This window comes from Pomacea canaliculata, linkage group LG14 (genome assembly GCF_003073045.1).
Source record: "Pomacea canaliculata isolate SZHN2017 linkage group LG14, ASM307304v1, whole genome shotgun sequence".
In the NCBI taxonomy this organism is placed as follows: domain Eukaryota; kingdom Metazoa; phylum Mollusca; class Gastropoda; order Architaenioglossa; family Ampullariidae; genus Pomacea; species Pomacea canaliculata.
The window spans coordinates 18,707,330-18,727,593 of record NC_037603.1 but is presented as its reverse complement, the minus strand read 5'-3'; the positions used below and the strand labels follow the sequence as shown (position 1 = coordinate 18,727,593).

The 20,264-nt window shown below is 44.3% G+C and overlaps 1 protein-coding gene across 1 annotated transcript in view; it reads left to right on the top strand.

The window, feature by feature from the left end:
* Positions 1-19,317, top strand: part of LOC112555965 (zinc finger protein ZIC 4-like) — a 44,685-nt gene extending 25,368 nt beyond the window's left edge. The window contains exon 3 of the mRNA XM_025224591.1: positions 16,139-19,317. Within this exon, the coding sequence (XP_025080376.1) occupies positions 16,139-16,509 (371 nt within the window). The 3' untranslated portion in view covers positions 16,510-19,317. The remainder of the gene's footprint in view (positions 1-16,138) is intronic.
* The last annotated feature ends 947 nt before the right edge of the window (positions 19,318-20,264 follow it).

The following is a 20,264-nucleotide window of genomic DNA, read 5'->3' as shown; positions in this document are numbered from 1 at the left end:
CGACCCTCTTACCTCCACATCACATTTGCTCTCTTTTTTTTCTCTCTCTCTCTCTCACCCTCCATGTTCTCTCTCCGTTGCAGAATAATGAAAGCTATTATCAATATCCTGAAACACAACGCGTCAGTTTGATCCTACGAGCTAGTCGAGGATAAATTTGCACGAGCATCGCGTTTCATCGGTAGTCGGCCAAGTGGACAGGCTGTCGCGACAGTGAAAACAGCTGCTACATAGTTTTTAAAAATGTATATAAAACACAGAGAGCACAGTCTGTCGTTCTCGTAAAATATTGTAGAAGAAGCGAGAAAGAAAAACAAAAAGAAAGAAAGGAAGAAAAAACCAAAAAAGAAACAAATGAATGAATTGGAGGAAGGAATAGTAATGGTGGCACCGTTATTTTGGTCCATCGACTGATGTTTGTTTTGCGGTAAAATCGCGATATTTGTTTGTTTGTTTGTTTGTTTGTTTGTTTGTTTGTTTGTTTGTTTGTTTGTTTGTTTGTTTGTTTTCATACGTGAGCCCTGACCAGTTCTAGCCTTTACCTTGCCGAACTCCAAAGTCATCAACAAACCATTGAAGTCCTTTCACCCAACCTCAAGATCCACTCAACATCCCAATCCTTGAAAAGTGACCTCCTCCTCCTCTCACGTGGCCTACTCTCCTCATCGTCTTCCTCTGACACGGCGACAACGGGTGGACCTGCACATGGCACCTGACAGCATCAGTCCTGTTTGAACTGGCAATTTGCTTAATTAGTGTGGCGAGTGTATGCCATGGTTGTTAGCATCATTAGCCGTGAACACCACGCGCCAACAGACGAGCCCAGGGACCAACATCTTCGCCAAGACACTTTAGTCAAGCACCTCCCAGACATGTGCGCAGCCATCGATGTCCGCTGAAGGAACAGTTTTGTTCTAGCGTGTGTAGGTAATGGTAGGGATGGGCGGTGTGAGTGGGCGAATTTGTTTTTATTTATTTTTCGCACGTGCGGGAGTAGAAATCTCGTTTGCATCCCCTTTACTTCCGGGTCGATGACTATGAAGATGAGTGACCCCCATGGACGTGTATTGATGGACTGGTGTCTGTACGCCGAGACTCACTCTTAGCCTCTTGCGGAGTGATCTGCTGTTAGTCTCGGCGAGCCGTAACAAAGAACGTGATTAAACCGGAAGTCATGTCGTCTAATGCCTCGTTTTAGTAGTTAATCTGAAATGTGAATAAACCGGAAACTATGTCGTCTAATGTCTCGTTTTAGCAGTTAACTGGAAAAAGTAGTCTGCCAGCAGTCCAGGGATATTAGTTCGTGGTGAACCTCCCAAACCCAACGATGACGTCACGAGTGTCCTCACCTCGTGTACTCTCGTCCAAAAGTAAGGAACCAAGGATTTGAGACTTTGACAAATTCTCTAAAACATCCTGCACATGCATTTTCCGCTCCTTGACACGTATATCTCCATATCTTCGATCTGACTGGATGAGGATCAACCGACAATTAAAAAAAAAAAAAAAGAGTTTGAACAGAAGCAGACGAAACATTTGTCTCCATCGTGTCGGAAACAACTTTTCATGAGCAACAGACATGTACGCCATCTTTGATGTTATCTGTTCAGCGCTGGCAAAATATGTTTCTCTCCATAACGAATGCTTTTTTTCAAAAGTTATTATAAGAAAGGAATTTTTCTGTTTTAGTTTTTATTAGGAACTATTTCTTCTTTTAATTCCCCGACTCAGCCGTTAAGAAAAAGAATTTTAAGCGAACTCAGCTGAAGCTCTTTTTTTCCGCTTACCCCATTTCAAAGGCATCCCCTTTCACAACTACCACGTGTTCGTCAGTCGAGCCCCTTAGACTGGGTCCTGAAGGTTCTGGTGAGCGTGGCAGATCTGTCTGTCTGTCTGTCTGTCTGTCTGTCTGTCTGTCTGTCTGTCTGTCTGTCTGTCTGTCTGTCTGTCTGTCTGTCTGTCTGTCTGTCATACACCACCCAGACTCTCCCCGTCTTTATCCTCCGTCGTCTTAATCCTGAAAAGCGCGTGGGGGCAACTACTCCTCCCGGCTAAAGCCACGTGTACAAATTAGCGGCGGTCTGACCACACAAGACAGAGACGCATTAATTGTCCGTTAATTGAGTGCTCAGGCTGGGGGTGACTGGTGCCAGGAGGGGTAGTCAGCGGGGTAAGGGCCTCAAGACGAGGCTGTCTCACCTTTCGGGTCTTCGCACCCAACCTACAGGTGTTGGCACGGTCATGTGACAAGCAGGTGAATATTGTGAGTGCGCATGCGCGTGTGAGTCCGCAAGTACACGTGCATTGTAACAGGTGTGTGCTGTACTTGTTTTTATGTTTCTCTTGAGAAAGATTGTTTTTCCTTTTATTTATGCGTGTGTTGGTGTGGAGGTAGCGGCGTGCCAGAAGTGACGCTGGGGTGACGTGACAGCACGTGAGAGGCATGAAGCGTGACGTCACGTGTTGTGTCCCTCCCAGATCACCCACCCACCTACCCACCACCCACCCGCTTGTTTTGCTGGGCTGTGGGTGTGACAGATGCTCGTCGGTGTGTCGGTGATCAGATCAAACGATCTCGGCTCGAGTGGGTGACACAAGTCTCTGCCGTGCGTGCGCGCGTGCAGGTGTGCGTGTGTGCACGTTCGTGTAGAATGTGCGAGAAATCGATACAAATGTGTACAAACATCGTCGATGATCCATGCAACATGATGACTTCATCCCATACTCGCCTCTCATTGAGATCAAGCTTCTATAATGTCATCCCTCGTGAGGACAGGTGTGTGCCGTGTTCGTGTCCCCCCACAACCACACCTACCCCATCCCCATCCCACCAAAAAAAAAAAAAAAAAAAAAATTTAACGAGCACGTATGCTCAGCTACTGTCGCGCCTGTACAGCGATGTGCTCTCGACCAAAACAGATGATTTATTCATAAACAGAGTTGACCTTTCCTCCCGTCCTTTTTACAGCGGGCCAACTGGTTTAAAGCAATAATCTTTATCTGTGCGTCTTTCTCTCTTTCTCTTTCTCTCTTCTTAAATCTCTCGACCCTATCCCTTCTTCTCCGCCCTCCCTACCTCCTTTAACAATTTGTTTCCAACGTTCCTTTGTCTGTTTGCTTTTTTCGTGCAAAATGTCTTCCATTGTTTGAAGAGCCAGACACTCCTACCTTGTCCGAATAGAAGGTCGCACTACAGGTGACTCAAATTTCTGATAATCATCAGAGAATAAATAATTGTTGTTTAATGTTCTTACATCAATTCTCTCACATCCAGACCATCATCAATACCTCCTTCGACTTTTTTTCTCTGAACTATTTCACTATTTCAAACATGGCCGCAGATTGACTCAGATACCAAAAGGTTAAAGAGGTTGTGAGGAGGGATTGTAAAGGATGAGGGATGGAGGATGAAGAAGACTGTTCTCTCTTTCTCTCACTTTCGTTTCTTTGAAACATTGGCTGCCGTTAACTCTTTTCCCTCGTTTTTCGGTTCTCTCGTCTTTGCACACATGTGTGCGCATGTGAGCTGTATTCACGCCTCATCTTTCTTGAGGCTTTTGTAACTGCCGATCTCGACTCCTCAAGCGTGACCGTTGATTCGAAATGCAATGACTTTAATCCAAGACTTAACTTGAACTAATGTTTTCCTGGCAAAGTAAAAATGTCTCATTAGACAGAAATCGCTCCCGGCACAACTCCGCGCTTTCATCGTCGGCCACTCTGGTAGAAAACTTATCAGACTTCTTTTCTAATTTTGCCCCCATCTCTTTCTCTCTGCTTCTCTTTCTAGATGCGAATACCTTTTCTCTTCTTTTTTTTTTTTATACCCTTCTTCTTTTCCGTTTGGTTTACTGATGCGACTGTACGGCGATGTTGGTGCTGTACAGTGGCACCCGTGCCAGAGACTCGCACCCTGGGGGCTTGTGTGACCATCCAAGTCCTGCCATGAGATGAACCACTGAAGCGTGAAAAATGTTTTCAGTACTCAGGACATGGCTAAAAAAAAAAAATACAGTTTAATTAAATGTTATTGTTGGTGGAGAGTGAATATGAATGAAGCGTTGCCATGGTGAGCCATGTCATCTGGCTTCTTAGGTTTCTTCGCTGGCTGTTCATATACAGTAGAATAATGTTACACTGTACAGACTGGCGAACGTATGTATATATGTATGTGTGTATGTATGTGTGAGTTGGACTGGCGGTTACAATCTACACTAAATTATTTGTGACATAAAATGAGCAGATGTCATGCTAGAGGATGGCGGTGGACATATTGCCTTCCCGCCATGTTCAATATGAAAAGCTTGTTTCAAATAATCCATGCACATAAACTCCATGTCAAAGCCTCACTTGTGTCCTGGCTGCTGAGGATAGTTCTCTAGCTCTATGCTCCATCGTTTGTTGTCGACGAATCCCAGCACTCACCTTTTGATTTGTTGTTATTGTTGTTTTTTTGTTTTGTTTTGTTTTGTTTTGTTTTGTTTTTATTTTTTTTTTTTGATAGTTTGTGTTGCTTTTGTTTGGTTGTTTTGATTTTTATCATTGTTCTTGATTTTGTTGTTGAGTTTGCTCTTGTTCTTTTTCTGTTTTGTTTCGTTGGGTTTATTTTTGTTGGGGTTTTTTGTTGGGGTTTTTTTTTTCTTTCTTTTTTATTTTTTTGCTTTAGTAATTGATTTTGCTCTTACTTTGAACTTGTCGTTATTGCTTTGTATTTTTTTTTCTTTTTTGTTTTTGTTTTTATAAATTTGTTTGGTGTTTAATGTTTGTTGTTTTGTTTTTGTTTGTTGTTTTTTTTTTTTTGGTCACCATTATCATCCGTGTAGTCCATTTACTTCAATACTGACGACATTTAAGAAATATGTTCGATGTAACGTTATAGAGAACTTTTGTAGCTTTATAGCGATTTTATTTTTATTTATTTATTTTGCCTCCAATGTAGCCATTCCTTGTCTCTAGAAAAAGGTCAGTTGTTCTTAAGTAAAAACTATTCAAATTTCTGTAAGCATGGCCGTTGTTCAGCACCAAACCCTCCTACCCTTCTCAACATGACTTGAGTCAGTGATGAGCGAGTCCAAGTCACGTGCTGTGTGAGCAGGTAGCTTTGTAAGATCGGCTGACGAGGGAAGAAAGAAAAAAAAAAAAAGAAGAGAAAAAGATGGCGCGCATATTGAAGGAATTAAGCAAGTTGGCAGACGGCGGATGTGCGCTTGACGTCGCTAAACTTTTTTCCGGCCGCGACAAAACTGTTCCCGGGCGCAGCGCCTCCTGGTGGAAAAGTCATTGGTCGTCTGCAAGAAATCCAAGGGTGATAATTCCAGACCCCGTTTGTAACGCTGCTTTCCTCCACTGCGACATCGACAGCTTGACGGCAAATGTCTTGCTACTGTCGTAGCAAAGCGTGTGAGGTCTGCCTTACCTCTGACCCTGTTAGCAGGGATACAAGGGAGAAAACCCTCTAGTGCCAAGGGAGGTAATTCAGACAGTATCACATGATAATATGTAAATATGTTGTCAGGGATGGAAAACGACAAAAGTGCGACCTTAAAAGACTTATAAAGAAGGTATAAAAAAATCTGAAAAAAAAACATTATCTTTCTCTCAACACACACACAGACACATACATACACACAAGAATTCAGTGACGAACACATACACACGTATTTAAATATACACAACTCCACAAACATCGACTCTATATTTATTCCTTTGGGTAACTGAATTTTTTTTTTTCTCCGTCTCTTTCCGTCCCGTATTCAACACGCTATGGCGACTGGAGCGTTTTCGTTGTACACGGCTCGCAGTCTCGCTGGCTGATTACAAAACACGTCAGCGGGCTGTGTGCATATATTTCGCGCCTCATTTGAGGCGGCGGTTGAGTGAGTTACCATGGCCTGCGCCTGATTTCGCAGCTGTCAAGAACGCGGAGTGGGCTCCGAAACACTCACCGAGAATGTTGTTGTCCTTATAAAAAAAAATATTTAAAAAAAATGGTGGTCGTCTGATGTCTTATGACGAGGAAGCTGACGGCATTACTTATCGTTTGTTTACACTGTATATCCACTTTTACAAAGGTTTTGATATTTTATTATTTATTTTGTTTTAGTTCGGTTTGAGTTGGGTCGGGTTGGTTTCGTTCGGGTCGGGTTGCTTTGCCTTTTAGCTTTAGTTTTAGTCGTGTCACTCAAAGTGAGGCGGAGGGTAAAAACATTGTTTAGAATGAGGGTTGAGAGTTTTATTTTGTACTGTCTGCCGACTAGATCATATTACATACAGCTTTACATTATTTTATTTTTTTAAACACAGTAGATAACTCGACAACCTTGTATAAGGATTGGTCACACCTCTCCCTCTCTTCTCTCCTTCTCTGTTCTGTTTGTTTGCTTGAGCCTGACACTCTAGTTCTCCATTGCATTTCTTTAAGTTCTGTTCCTTTAAAACCGACAACCAGGGCATTAAACACCGGTAGAACCCCGCGGGTAGACACCCACCCGATCATTACAAAGCGAGACCTACTCGATCATTACAAGAATGAGTGAGTCATTGACTGCTTGACATGATCCTGTGAGCACATCAACACCTCCACTGAAGTTTACTCACGAGTAAGTAGACTTCGATCCGCTGCTGTGTGAAAATTTCATTTCAGCTCACAGGTCACGTGATACCTCTGTAGCCCGCGTGCAGGAGTTGATCGTAGGAACACGTAGACAAAGAGTCAGGCGATATCCTTGAGGGGCTGGATGCAGGAGGTGATCGTATTAACATCTTCACAAAAAGCTTTCAGGGCATGTGTGCAGAAAGTGATCGTATGCATATCCTCGGCCATATATCGGCAGAAACGATGAAGAAGTCATCATGTTTCCCCGCCCTTTTTTTTCTTTGGTCGTTGCGTATCCCTCCGCGCCCCTGAAGCGTGGCAGGAGTGGTTTGGGGTGGGTGCTCTGGTCCCAGGTTCGTAGCCTCTACGGTTACACGTCACGCACAGGTGACAACAGGCTTGCAGGGAGGGAGAAGTGCTGATGATCCTCCCACACCTCCACTGTGTGCCAGCTGAGCTCTCAATTAATCCCGCGGGTGCTTTAAGGAAAACTGCACCCCACAGTTTCGGCTCTTGGGTGGAACTGAAGAAACAGAGATAACTCTGTGCAAAAGATGAATACGCGGTAGGAAAAAGAAAACAAAATTCCAAGTTTCTGTTCGCCTGCCTGTGATAATAGTCTACCTGTCTGTCGATCCGCCTGTCTGTCCATCTGACTGTAGGAATTTAGAGAGATTGTGTGACTAACTCACAGGAATGATAGAAAGTGTAAACCGCTTACAGATGCTCCGGAATTGAATCCATGGGACAATTTGACATACAACAGAGCAATCACAACAAACATTGTGTCTGAGCAAGCTCTGTTTATATTTTCTAGTTAGTTTCCTGGTGCTAATTCTCGACTTCACAAGCTTTAACACTTGACAGGAGTGCTCGCTCTTGAAGAAAACACACTAACGTTTAGCAGCAAGTCAGTCAAGAACTCATGCACGCGCAATCCTCTCTCCTTGGTTTTTGTTGTTGTTGTTTGTTTTTTGGGGGTTTTTTTTTTTCATCCATTTTGTATCTCCCTTGTGTGTGTGTGCATGTGCTCTCGAGTGAGATATAGACAGTATTATTCTGCAAGCGATGTAGACGAGTAGACGACCATACCCAGGGAATGACAAGGGTGAGCAGTCATGCACGGCAGACCAACAGACTTTGCCCCGTTACACACCCGCCGCAGTCATGCGTGTGACACACTTTTGGGTGTGAGAGAGGAGTAAGCATGGACTGGTGGTAAGTAGTCCTACCTCGGAAGCAGAGCATGGCCCAGAATGTCTGCTAGCATGCAGCTACCTTCGTGGATCGACGATAAACTAACTTGTTAAGAGGATTTCACCGCAATGAAGGCAAAGTCCTGTAGGTGGGACCTCGGGGACCAATCATCCACTTGTCCACTTCCACGATACATTTCCCTTCAAAGTATGGATTGATATTTAATCACCTGTGTGGTTGCACTCCATCATTTGATGACATGAAAGATACTGACCAAGCCGATGCTAACTGTAGATAACAGTGATGTTTATCAAAGTGTTATCGTTCCACCCCCACCGCCTCCAACCTGACTAAACTACTGTTCAAACTTCAAATGTTCAAAACATATTTTCTAGGTAGGTTGGATGCACAAAATTGTATTTGCTTCGCAGACATAAATTGTTGATGAATTATACGACGGGAGCTACATTCACACACCCACACACACAAAAAAAAAACATACAAAGTGTTCGGGAATGGAGACACGAAGAATCTTTTGACATCTTATCGTGACTTTTAGCTATCTTGACCTGCTTTTGGTAAATCCGACCTGATGATTCAAATTCTTAAATCCAGAGCATGAATGAAATTATAGATAAATAGTTAGAATTATTTCCTCAGAAGTATGAATAAAAGATAGACTAACATCCAAATTTATTGCCCGAGAAATAAGGATAAAGTAGCTTTTTTGCCAGAAGCAGAAGACAAGTTTCAAAAAACAGAAAAGCTTGTCTAGGTCGAGAGAAAACCAACGAGAAACAAGAAAACATCAAGCGGAAACTGAAATTATAAGCTAATGACTTGAGATATAAATATGCAATAGTCATCGCCATGGGGTTACACAGGTCATTTGTTTCCTTTCATCTGATTATCCTCACTTTCTCTCGGTGAGGTGAAGTGGTGGATTGGGTTGAGGAAGGAGAGAAAGAGAAGACACACACACAGAGTTGGTTCTCTACTCACACCTCGTGCCTGTCGGGGAGAAAGGGGCACATCGGCACAAGAGGAGGATGCAGGAGGCGGAGAGACCTGCCCTCGATGTAATCTCCTGCACGCCATATACCTTTTTCCGTCGCATGCGAATCTTTTTATCGGCCTTGTTCGTTTAATGTTTGTTTATCGAAACCGCTCTCGCAAGCTATATACCGGGGGTAGTTTGCGAACGAAAGGGTCTTGTCGATTTGAGCGCAGATTTGTGACCGGGGGGAATGTGGGGTGGATGGGCGGGATGGGGTGGAGATAGGATGTGAGGAGGGGAATGAAAGGTAGAGAAGCGTGTCGTTTGGTGGATCGGGGGGTGGATGGTGTGTAGGGGTGTAATGGAATGGTTGGGGGGGGGGGCTAGGGGGGTTAGGGGGGGCCTGTCGCGCGCAGCCTCGCTATCGCGGCCAGCGAGATTGAGGCGCGCACGTGAGGTTGACAAGACGATGGTAGTGCGCGCGCTTATCGGAAGCACACTCGGCTGGAAATGAGGTCGTAAAATGGGTGAAAACATATCAGAAAACACTTATACGCTTGCAAAAGAGACTCTTCTGTTTTTGGGGGGGAGGAGAGGTAGCAGTTTATCTTACTTGCCTACAGCCAGGCGTCTAGGCGACGAGAAAGGGGAGGCTGGGGAGGAAAGTTATCTCGCGAGACTGTAGCGCGGCCTAAAAAGAAGCATGGCGGCTCACATTTCACTCTTAAGTGCAGATCTCAGACTCAGCCATCTATATATATATATTCATAACCTCGTTTTTGAAGCAGAACAAGAATATTTTGCAAAGACAAGAACAGGTAATTGAGGGGTCTGCTTGTATCCTCTAGCCCCACCCATATCCCCGTTATTGTATTTACATTTTCTCAGGCTAGGGTTCTTTTTTTTAAGGAAATAAAAAAATTAACAAAATTTCTCATCATCGGTTTAAATTTTTTTATTTTTATTTTTTTTTTTTACCTGTCTTCCATTCCGTTTCATTCTAGTTCGCATTGTACTTTAATCGTGAAATGTTTCAATCATTTATAGCCATGATTCTTTATTCTGGAACTTTTTCTTCCATAATCTTTTATATATGTGTAATACGCATAGTTTAAAAAAAAAAAGTCAGTCGATGAATAGATAAGCCTGAACACACAATGATGATTACAGGAAGAAGTGTACCAGGTAGATAACACTACTGGAAATTTCATCATGCCGACATACTTTTAAAACTCGAAGATTTAATTACTTAACACTTTCCATATTGTTTGCTTAAATCCTTTCGGTCCTTTGGATGCTGTGTATCTTAAATTATTATTATATTTTTTTTTACATCATCTGAGGTTAAATGCGATAAACATTAGCGACCAATTTGGGGAGAGCTACAGGTATCGTGGAAGCGTCCAGACCGCCTTCCACTACACAAACCGACTTTTAACACCGAGTTCAGGTATCAGCTTCTAGAAAATAATTTCATGACAACCTGTTATCTAAAGCCATTCATCACTGAAGATTGCATGGCTGAGGAGCTCTATATTTAGAAACAATGTCTTGGGTACACTTCTTCTCTTCTTTAATTATTCATCGTCGGTATTGTGGAAGCCTGCAACTAGGAAACGTGATGGCGACCGGTGTTTATGTTTCTTCTTCTTCTACTACTTCTGTACTTACCTCGTTTTTCTTCACCTTTCTGAGTGTGTTTTACAAAGACCATGATTGATACACATACTCCGTTAGTTATCAGTTGGGAGATGTGTGACTGTAACAGAACCTCATACTGTTGAATTTTGGGATGAAGAAGTCTTTACGAATATTTTCTCAGTTCTGTCCACTTTACATCAGAGTGTGTCCGAGGACGCAACTGTGTCTGTGAGTATGTGTGCGAAAGTGCAGAGATACAAATATCTGTTTCATTTAAAGAATGATGTGTGTACTGGGGATAAAAAACAGTGCTCCTCGTGCAGTTTGTGAATCTGGCATTCACCCCGAGATACGAGCTGCCAGCTCCCCGACATACGTGAGGTGTAGCACGAGGCAGTGATGGGAGATGTTTACCTTTAGATGATGGCAAATGATTCTTTATTTCAGATAAAGTCGGGTGACAACAGTTTCGGGTTATCATGACAAATAAGGGAAACGTGGAAGAAAGCATATTTCAACAAATCAAGAAAGAACAAAATCATCAGGAGAATTCAAAGCTTTACTAGGCCAAGATATATAAATAATTTTTTTTAAATATTAAATATTGGTTAGAGACTAAGACATGAATGATCAAGGTGTTGAAATGCTCACTCATACTAAATAAGTGCGGCGCACGATAAGCAATTCTCGGTAGATTGATAAGCTCTGTCCAGGTGTTAATTAATGAATTGAACTTGCATGAAAAATCAAGTTTCAACCAGTTGTTCGTCTGCTCTTCCACACAAAGAAAAATTTTCAGACCCTATAACCCTGCTTTCCATTTGTCTGTCTCTCAGATTGTTTCTTGGTGGATCAGACACGACTGAAATTTTTTTTAAGCATGATACGTTTGTTGGAGACACGTGTTCTCTATAAACCTGAAGAACAGAAGCTAATGGATTCATTAATTTAAAAAGATTAATTAAATAACCAGTAACTGGAATAACGGTCTAAGAAAGTGATCAGGTAGTTTGTAAAGAATTATTGAGTGTTGCAGGGAAATATTGTGTCCGTTAAAAAAATGTTTAAAAATGTGTGAAAATTGGGGTTCCTTTTAAACAGCTAAAATGTGAAGTGTGTGTGTCTTATAATTGAGGGCCCAGTAAAAGAAAATAGAAAAGAAAAAAAAAATTCAAATCTTACCCAAACGTTATTTTAGAGATGCCCTCCCCCTTTTTAAAAAAAAGTTCGGTGTGTGGAGGAGTTTGGGGATGGAGCTGCTGCTGCTGATGATGGCATGCTGGCTGAAATGGGTCGTCAGCAATCACGTGTCCCCATCTCGCCAAACACGGAAACACATCCGCTGGTGTTTGAAAGCAAGCGGCCGTTTATATTTCTCCTTCGTGTTATCATTTATTCCCACACCCCTGTTGTCTCCGCCGCGCGTGTGTATTTTGTGGAGGTGAGTGACGGGTGTCGCGGCCTCTCTATCCCTATTGCAATCAGCCAGCGTTCGCTTCTCGCCGAGTCTCGCCGACTCTCGTCTTGTCTCGCCAAGCGACGTTCGCGGCAACGTTCGCCGAGATGGGTTGCGGTGGTTGTGTGGGTTGAGATATAAACAGTGGATCGTGTAGCGGTGTTTGTAATGATGCTACGTGTCAGGTCTGTCTCAACCTGAAAACTTCAAGCCTTCTACTTTCAGTTCGTTTATGATCTGGTTGGTCATCGGATAGGAAGGGGGTGGATGAATGGATGGATGGATGAAAGTCAGCCGACGTCAGTGGTGGTAATTGTAATCTTAGCTAGCAGTGGATTGTGAAGGTTTGACACATCATCGTCATCATCGTCGAAATCCTCCCGTCATCAGTTTCTCTCACTCTCAGTTTTCTAAAGAGAATTTTTTAAAACAAATTTTTGTGGATTTTATAATTGTGAGATTTCCACTTTTCACGACTTGTACCCGACTGCAAAGATTTTGATGGGAGGAAAGGGTGGGGAGGCTGGGGCTGGAGTCGTAAGTAAACTATAATATCAGCTGCTGTGAAAATACACGGAAATGCATCAGGGTGGGAGATGATGTAAACACAACTCGCAAATGTCCGCGATACGTTAATGGGTAGCAATACGAGATAGACCTTCCTCTCTCTCTCTCGTTCTGTTTTCCTCCTTTTTTTTTCCTTTCTCACTCTCTTTATCCCTTTTCCACTCACTCTCTTTTTCTGGCTGGCCTGCATGGTGTAGGGTAGCGGCAGAAAATGCCAGGGGTTGGAGGCGAGAGCTCAGGCCAGGAGGAGGCTGGCGATGTTGTGGGTTACGAGGATTACCGAGTGCGGGGGATGCATATTTACCTCCCCTGCACGTGGGGTCGAGACCGCGCCAGCGCATACCTTCATGCGTGAGCAGACCGTGACCTCCCCTTCCCTCCCTCCTCTGTCTCACGCGCTCGCTTGCTAACCTCCTCTCCATGTCAAAGTTCAGCTGCGACAATTATGAGCTGACTACAATCACTAGCGAACATGCTTGCCTACAATCTATCCATCCTTTTTCCTTCCTCACCCCTGTTATTAAGTAGTAGTTAACTTGCGATGCAGTAGAGGAGGGTGTATGCACAACCACAGTTTGACCTTTCTCCAGAATTGACCCCGAGCAATCTCTGTTCCAATTTTTTTTTCTTCTTTAATTTAAACACAACAACTAAAGGTATTTAAGTCAGCGAGGGATAGGACATGGGCACCGCCCTCTGACCTCGATGGAAAAAAAAATTCCCACTACACGCCTCTAACCCATAATGTGACCGGACTACTTTCATGTTTTTTTAATTTTTTGCCATAATTATCTCCGCTTTCATGAACTCAACGTATTGCACCCCGTCAACTATCTTTAGCTTCTATTTTGTTTCTTTATTTTATTCTTTTCTTCGTCGCTGAAAGTCGATCCTCCCAAAACACTGATAAGCATCTCTGGTAAGGAAGATAACCCCGGACGACGTGTACGATCGTTCACATCCCTTCCCCATCACCACCACTACCATCACCACTACCACCACCTACCCGTGTACCCCTTTGTGGATGCACAGTGTGTGTAGGAGCTGCTGCGATGGACGGACCCATCCGGACGACTGTCACTCTCGAGTTTCATCGCAGTGTACGGCGCCGTCCGCGGCGGTGGTGTTGTGGCTGCCACAGGTGGTGGTCGTGTTAACGTTGTTTTGAGGACAGGTTAATTATGATTGATTGGGCCGTGGTGGAGGACGCCACTGAAAGACCTACCGAGGCACCGAGCCCCGAGCTCGTCAAGCGTGTCTATCAGTCGGGTGTGCATTAGTGGGTACGTGTGTGTGTGTGGATGCTTGTCCGTGTGTTGCATATGTACGCAACGCTGTTAGAGAGAGATTTGAATTATTTTCAAAATCAAAATAAAAAAATTCAATGTGTGAGAGGGGAGGAGAGAGAGAGAAAGAGTGTATACAAGCCTTCAAACATGTGGATTCGTGTGTATTTCCGTGCAGGTGTGGATGTGTGCACACGTGCATGGTTAGATGTGCATGGTTCAGATGCGTGCAAGCGTGTCATTATATTGTGTTTGTGTGTGTGTTGTGTGTGTTTTTTATATCTCCTTTCCTGCATGTTTGTGCTCCATGCCCCACAAATGACGAAAGAAAAATGGCTTTCCATTTCTCCACTTCTCGCCTACCCCTTTCTGCACATTACCCAGAATGCATATCAGGGTATCGATGAGGCGATATTGAAGGCTCTCGTTACCTACGTTGGCAAAGGGTGGCAAGGGAATCGATCACACGCACCATCAGCTTCAGAAACCACGCACCCGGACACACTGTCGGCAGCGAGGGACTCCTCTAAGTTATCGCCACCACCATCGAGGTTTTCTTTCTATCGCTCATCTCTGGTCCGTCGTTAGAGAACAGCGCTTCTTAGATTCTCCCTCGTCCTTTATATATATATATATTTTTTTAAAAGTCGACAGTAAGGGGACGAACGTTAGTGCAAAGGAGACGAAAGTTGACGGTGGGTTCACACCTCACCTGACAGTACAACGCGCCTGCGCACCCAGTTCACGGCGTTTAGTACCTGGATGGTCGGCCCCGGGTACGTTCACACCCTCGTGCTAAGTCGTCTTTGACACCCAAGTCGGTGCCTTATCTCAGTAGGTCTCCTCGGTCGCTCCTCCAGTTTTACACAGAACGAAGACGAAGGTGATGGTATTGCTTTCATCGGAGCGATCCTGACGACCTGCACCACTCACCGCCTTCTCAATCGTAAATAGATTGTCAAAGATGTCGTTAGGTTTGGAGAGGTGTTATTTTTCAAGGATTGTTTTTGTTTTCTAGCAAAGAAAATAAAAAAAAAAATTTGTTGTTTTAGTGTGGTACACGAGACCGTCATCAAGTGTTATTGGCGTTAGCAACACTTAATCCAAACTCTGATGAGGTCAGGATGACACACATTCAGCCCTCGGCCCGTCCTCGTTACGTACCCCGATTGTCTCAAAACAAAGATTGATAGAGATGGAAAGAAACAATGATGGAAAGACACAAAGATGGAAAGACATACAGAAAAAAGATGGAACGAAATAAAATATACAAAGATTTTTCAAAAAATGGATGGGAATGTCACGTGACGCGTATCGAATTTACAACAAGAAAGAAAAATTTGTTGTTTTTTCAAGTGGACGATATCATTTGAAAACATACACAAGAGCAACAACGAGTAACCATCAGCCAATCATCTTTCTTCCCCTACCCCACCGCGGGTTTCTGGGATTTGTCTGGAAGACGGAGGGATGGAGAGAGAAAGTTGTCTGTGGAAGGAAAGACGTTTGTGCTTGATCAGCGGGTGGGGCGCGTGATCACACGTGTTCACAGACTAAATGAGGTGATGAGCGGTGTTCATGCTGCAGGATCACAGAGTCCGTCCTGTCGCTGCAGCCGTGTAGCGTGTCGCATCGATCCGTCGCGGTACGCATCACTGCTTACGCCCCTTGTATGCAGGGAGGTAATCGAGACGTGGGGTGGGGTGAGGGCTACTCCACTGCATCCCCAGCATCCCCAGTTGCTTTTGTCTGCTGATAAAAGGAGAAAATTAATCATAAAAATGTTGATGTTGAGACTTTTTACTGGAACAGTCCCCGCCATGGATTGTTTGTTGTTTGTGTTAAAGGTTTCGTTTGTGTTTTAAGTGTTGGTAGAAGCAGGTTACGCGTGGGTCAGTCACTGAACTGCTTGACTGATTCTCTGAATGGTCACAGATGTCGACTAGTTGCACGTGCGCACAATCCTGTGCTTTCTAGCGAAAAAACGATGGCAGGTACACGATATGGCACACATGAAGTTAAAGGATTCCTTTGTTGATTGGATTAGAGGAGAAGATGGGAGCTGTGTGGTAAATAGAAATAAAATTGATTGATGTAATGACATTATTGCTCCCATTTTTTTTAAGTTCTTTTTGTGGAGATTCCCTTAACTGATTCTGACGGTATGACATTTTTTTTTTTTTGTTTGTTTGTTTGTTTGTTTGTTTGTTTGTTTGTTTGTTTGTTTCGAGAATACATTTACTTACCGTGGGCTTTGATTTGAAGTCTTTCTTATCTGGAGACTTGTCCTCGAATATATGACTATGACTGCTTTGCTGCTCTAGGAACATTTCTAACATATACTTTAATGGAATAAAACAATAATAATAATAATTATGATCTTATCTGGTATGTCGCAGGTGAAAAGCCGTTTAAGTGCGAGTTCGAGGGCTGTGACCGGAGGTTCGCCAACAGCTCCGACCGCAAGAAACACTCACACGTGCACACGAGCGACAAGCCCTACAACTGTAAGGTCAAAGGTTGCGACAAGAGCTACACCCACCCCAGCTCGCTGCGCAAACACATGAAGGTGCACGGCAAGACGTCCCCCCTGCCTGACGACCACTACGACTCCGACCCGGAGAGCCCGAGCTCCGACAGCAGCAACCCCGCCCACAGCCCCGCCACCACCGTCACCACCACGCCGACGCCTACCTCCAACAGCAGCACCCAGCATCAACCTCAGCAACGGCGGCCACAACCACCACCCCCGCAACAACAACAGTGGTAACAACAACAGTAGCAGCAACAACGTTCTCGGCGGCGGTGGAGGTGGTGGAGGCCCGGGCAGCGGGGGGTCGTCCTCGGGGTTGAGCCTGGGCTCCCCGCCTTCACTGCCACCACCACCATCCACCATCACCATCACCACCACCATCCGCAGCTGCACCACCATCACCATCACCATCCGCCGCCACCTCCGCCGCCGCTGGGCAACCACCTGCTGACGCACCACCCCAACCTGGGCGAGTGGTACGTGCAGTGCCAGAACGCCGCCGCCTCCATGCAGTCTCCTCCCGCCAGTGATCACTCCTCCCTCAGCAGCCTCAGCCACCTGGCGTCCCTCACCGGCCATCATCATCCCCCGACCGTCGTGCAGTACACGTGACAACGAGCGGCATGGGAGGAGCGGTACTGGTGACGTCAGAAGGGAAGTGACGTTTGGGGTCGGCGCCGGTACAGACAGTGACTGTTGGGAAGGGGAAAGCCCCTAATTTTCACACAAATACTTTCTTGCTGCTTTCTTGACCGGAAGGAAGGCAGAAACATTCGATAAACAAGGAGGACACGAGAGTAAAGGGTGTTAACAGACACAGCGCAATGTCACTCGGGAAAAATTTTCAAAAAAGTGAGTTTTATTCAGGAAACTGAACATCTTCTCCCAAGACGAGAAGAAAAATTCTTTTTATCTTAGAGACCTCGCTGTTTCGAAAATTCCTCCTCGTGTGTATGTGGGTGGATAGTTTGTTTGTGTGGGTGTGTGGGTGTGTGGGTGTGGGTGTGGGTGTGGGTGTGTTTGTGCGCGCGTGTGTACAGGTGGCGATCCTTGTCGCCCTCGGTTTGAAGTTTCTCCACTATAATTTCCGGGAGGAACTTGTGTAAGAAAGGACCTAAAGAACTTACAAATTAACACAAATTATCGCATAATCTGTTACATTTTTTTAAAGTGAATTGTGCGGAGAAAAAGCCTCGACTTTTGTGGCCACTGAGAAGACAGAATTTCGAGTAAATGAAATAATATTCCCAGTCTACAAAACGAGTCTTCTTGTCCAACCTGCTTCAGTTCATGTCCCGCAAAACATCAAACGTGGTACAGGAGGAGTCAAACTTCGCCATATTGTTTGACGTGGGGTACATGAGGCCTCATAACTGCTTCAAATTCTGACATGGGTCAGGGTCGGTGTGAGTTGACCTCAGGGTTGAAATCCACCCTGGTCAGCCCCTAACCCGTCCTTTGACCAGTGATTTGCCTGATATTAAAGTGTACACAGGAGCTGTAAATGACTTTCAGATCTCGTCAACATTTTTCGAAAGACGAGACACCAAATAAAAGATTTTATTTCTTCAAAATTAGAGACAACCAGTTTTTGTCCTCACGGTTCGTTCTTGCTGCTCGTGCAAATCTCGTCGAGGTCAAGGTGGACCGGAGGAACAAACAAGTTGTTAGTTTAAGCATCAGGAATAAACAGACTTCAGTGTTTCGATCCCGACAAACTTGAAGCAACTTCATTCGGAGTGGACTTGGAAGTCGAAGACTGCATCTGTTACTATCATTGTGGTCAAGAGGACGCATGTCTGGGTGGACATCTTTGTTTTTTTAAGTTCCCTCCCCTGGTAAACACACCTGTTATGATTGTAGAGAATATAGAGAGCGTAGAGTGTGTAGAGAGTAGAATGAAGGCCGTCTGGTTATCTGGTCGAGCAACTCTAACATTCTCGACATCAATATTGTAATCAAACATGGCTGGTCTTGGGGTTGTTTTAAATTTTTTCTGGTAATGCCTTGATGAAATCCTTCAAAGACGTGAGTCTCGTGAGCTAAAAAAAAAAAAGAAAGAAAGAAAAACCAAGTAACGAGAGAAACTTCATTCACACAAGGGTAAGCAGGATCTGAAAAATAAAAAAAATCAGAAGAAAAAGGTGGAGTTTGTTCGGGAATGGGTGGGACATTGTGGGGTGTGCTTGGATTTTAAGGACATCGTGAATGCAAGGTCGAGGTCACTTGGCGCACTCTTGCCAAAGTACAAGTGTGACGTCACGGTTCGGAGGTCGTCCAGGAAGCGCAGCACAGACCCCAGATGATGACGATTGAACTGAATCGATCTTCAACCTTCCCTCACTTTCTCTGATTTTTCTTCTGTGTCAATCGTTGACGGATGTGATCGCACGGACAGCGAAGTGAAGACACGCAAAGCAAGGAGTACACAGTGGATGATGCACAAACATCTCTGGCCGACACCAAGATGGCAATCCATTAGCAGGACATTCGGTACAAGTGATCATCACCATCCATCATCATCATCTAGCATTCTTAAACATAGTCACTAGAGAGAGACAAACAGTATGTGACCCTCGATACTATAATCTATGTTTAAGATCATGGCGTCTGAGCACAGAGACCAAGATGGTGATGCTCGACTGCGCAGCCGCAGTCTGAGCGGAACTTCTTTTTTTTTTTTTTTTTTTTTTTTTTTTTTGCTGCAGACTATGGTTTCCTGTACCCTTTCTTGGCATACAGCAAATAATTAGCTTACATATCTCGTGTCATTGGGGTGTTGATTTGCCACCGGCGGGTGCGCCATGTCTGTTTATTTGTTCATGTACATTTTTCAAAGGCTTACAGAGACCTGTTTCCAATATTCTTGCCACTTTCATGTCTTATCTCTTTGCTTTATATGCCGTGGATAAAAACATTATGTAAAAAAAAGGCATTTTTTTTTCAAAAGGGAAATTTTCCTTTTTACACAGCAGCATTGATACTTTTTTCCCGTCTGTCTAGCATGAACAGTGTTTTGACTGAAATAAATAATGTGTACAACTCCTTTCTCCTGTTTGGTGAATAGTTCAAAAGAAAGCGAGCATACGTTGACGAGAAAATTGTTTAAATTTTAGGGGAGGTAAATCCCGTCAAACAACATTTCAGTTGTCACAAAAAGTCGCTGGTCTAGCTCTGTGGACCTAGGTAACAGTTGGTGGAGGTCTTTGTATGCTTCAATGCACAGAGAGAGATGGAGGGACAGAGAGAGAGAGAGAGGAGGGACACACACACACACACAGAGATAAGTGGTTGTATTACACAATTAAGTCGGTTATTCTTTTCCCATCAGAGCGAGATTTTATTCAAAAATTGTTACCTGGAATAATGTAATGGAATTAGAATGTTAAAGATAATTAGGAATGCTCAATACGTCACAACAGGAAGTATGCATGCCTGCCCATGAATCACACACACACACATACACAACACACACACATCATACACACACACACCAACACACTCTCCTCCTCTGCGTCACCTGACTGCACGTGAACTTTCATCACCTACCTGGCGATGCACGACAGACTCGTTATAACACGTCACGTGCGTCACACGCCGGTTCAGTCAAGCGAAGCGACTTTCGCTCTTTTCACCGAGCTGCACGAACATATAATATCTAGATACAAAAAGTGTCCATGCAGCGTTGTTACCTCCATTAAAACTTTTTGTGTGGAGTGAAGATATGTGCAAAGCAAGCCTACATCCTGTCAGCTTGTGTGTGAAGCTCAGGTGTACATGTGAGCTTTGACAGAGGTTTGACAGCAAACTTTTTTCTTCCACTGTGTCATAACGGGTACATAAACACCAGCTGAAGCGATTAATGTTGCGGCATTCTTCACCTTCACAAATTGCCCCTGGGGTATCTACTGCGTCTGGTGACGAGTGGAGTCGAGAGACGGGACACGAATCACGACAGGTAGGTATACACCGACATTTAACAAGGACTCTTC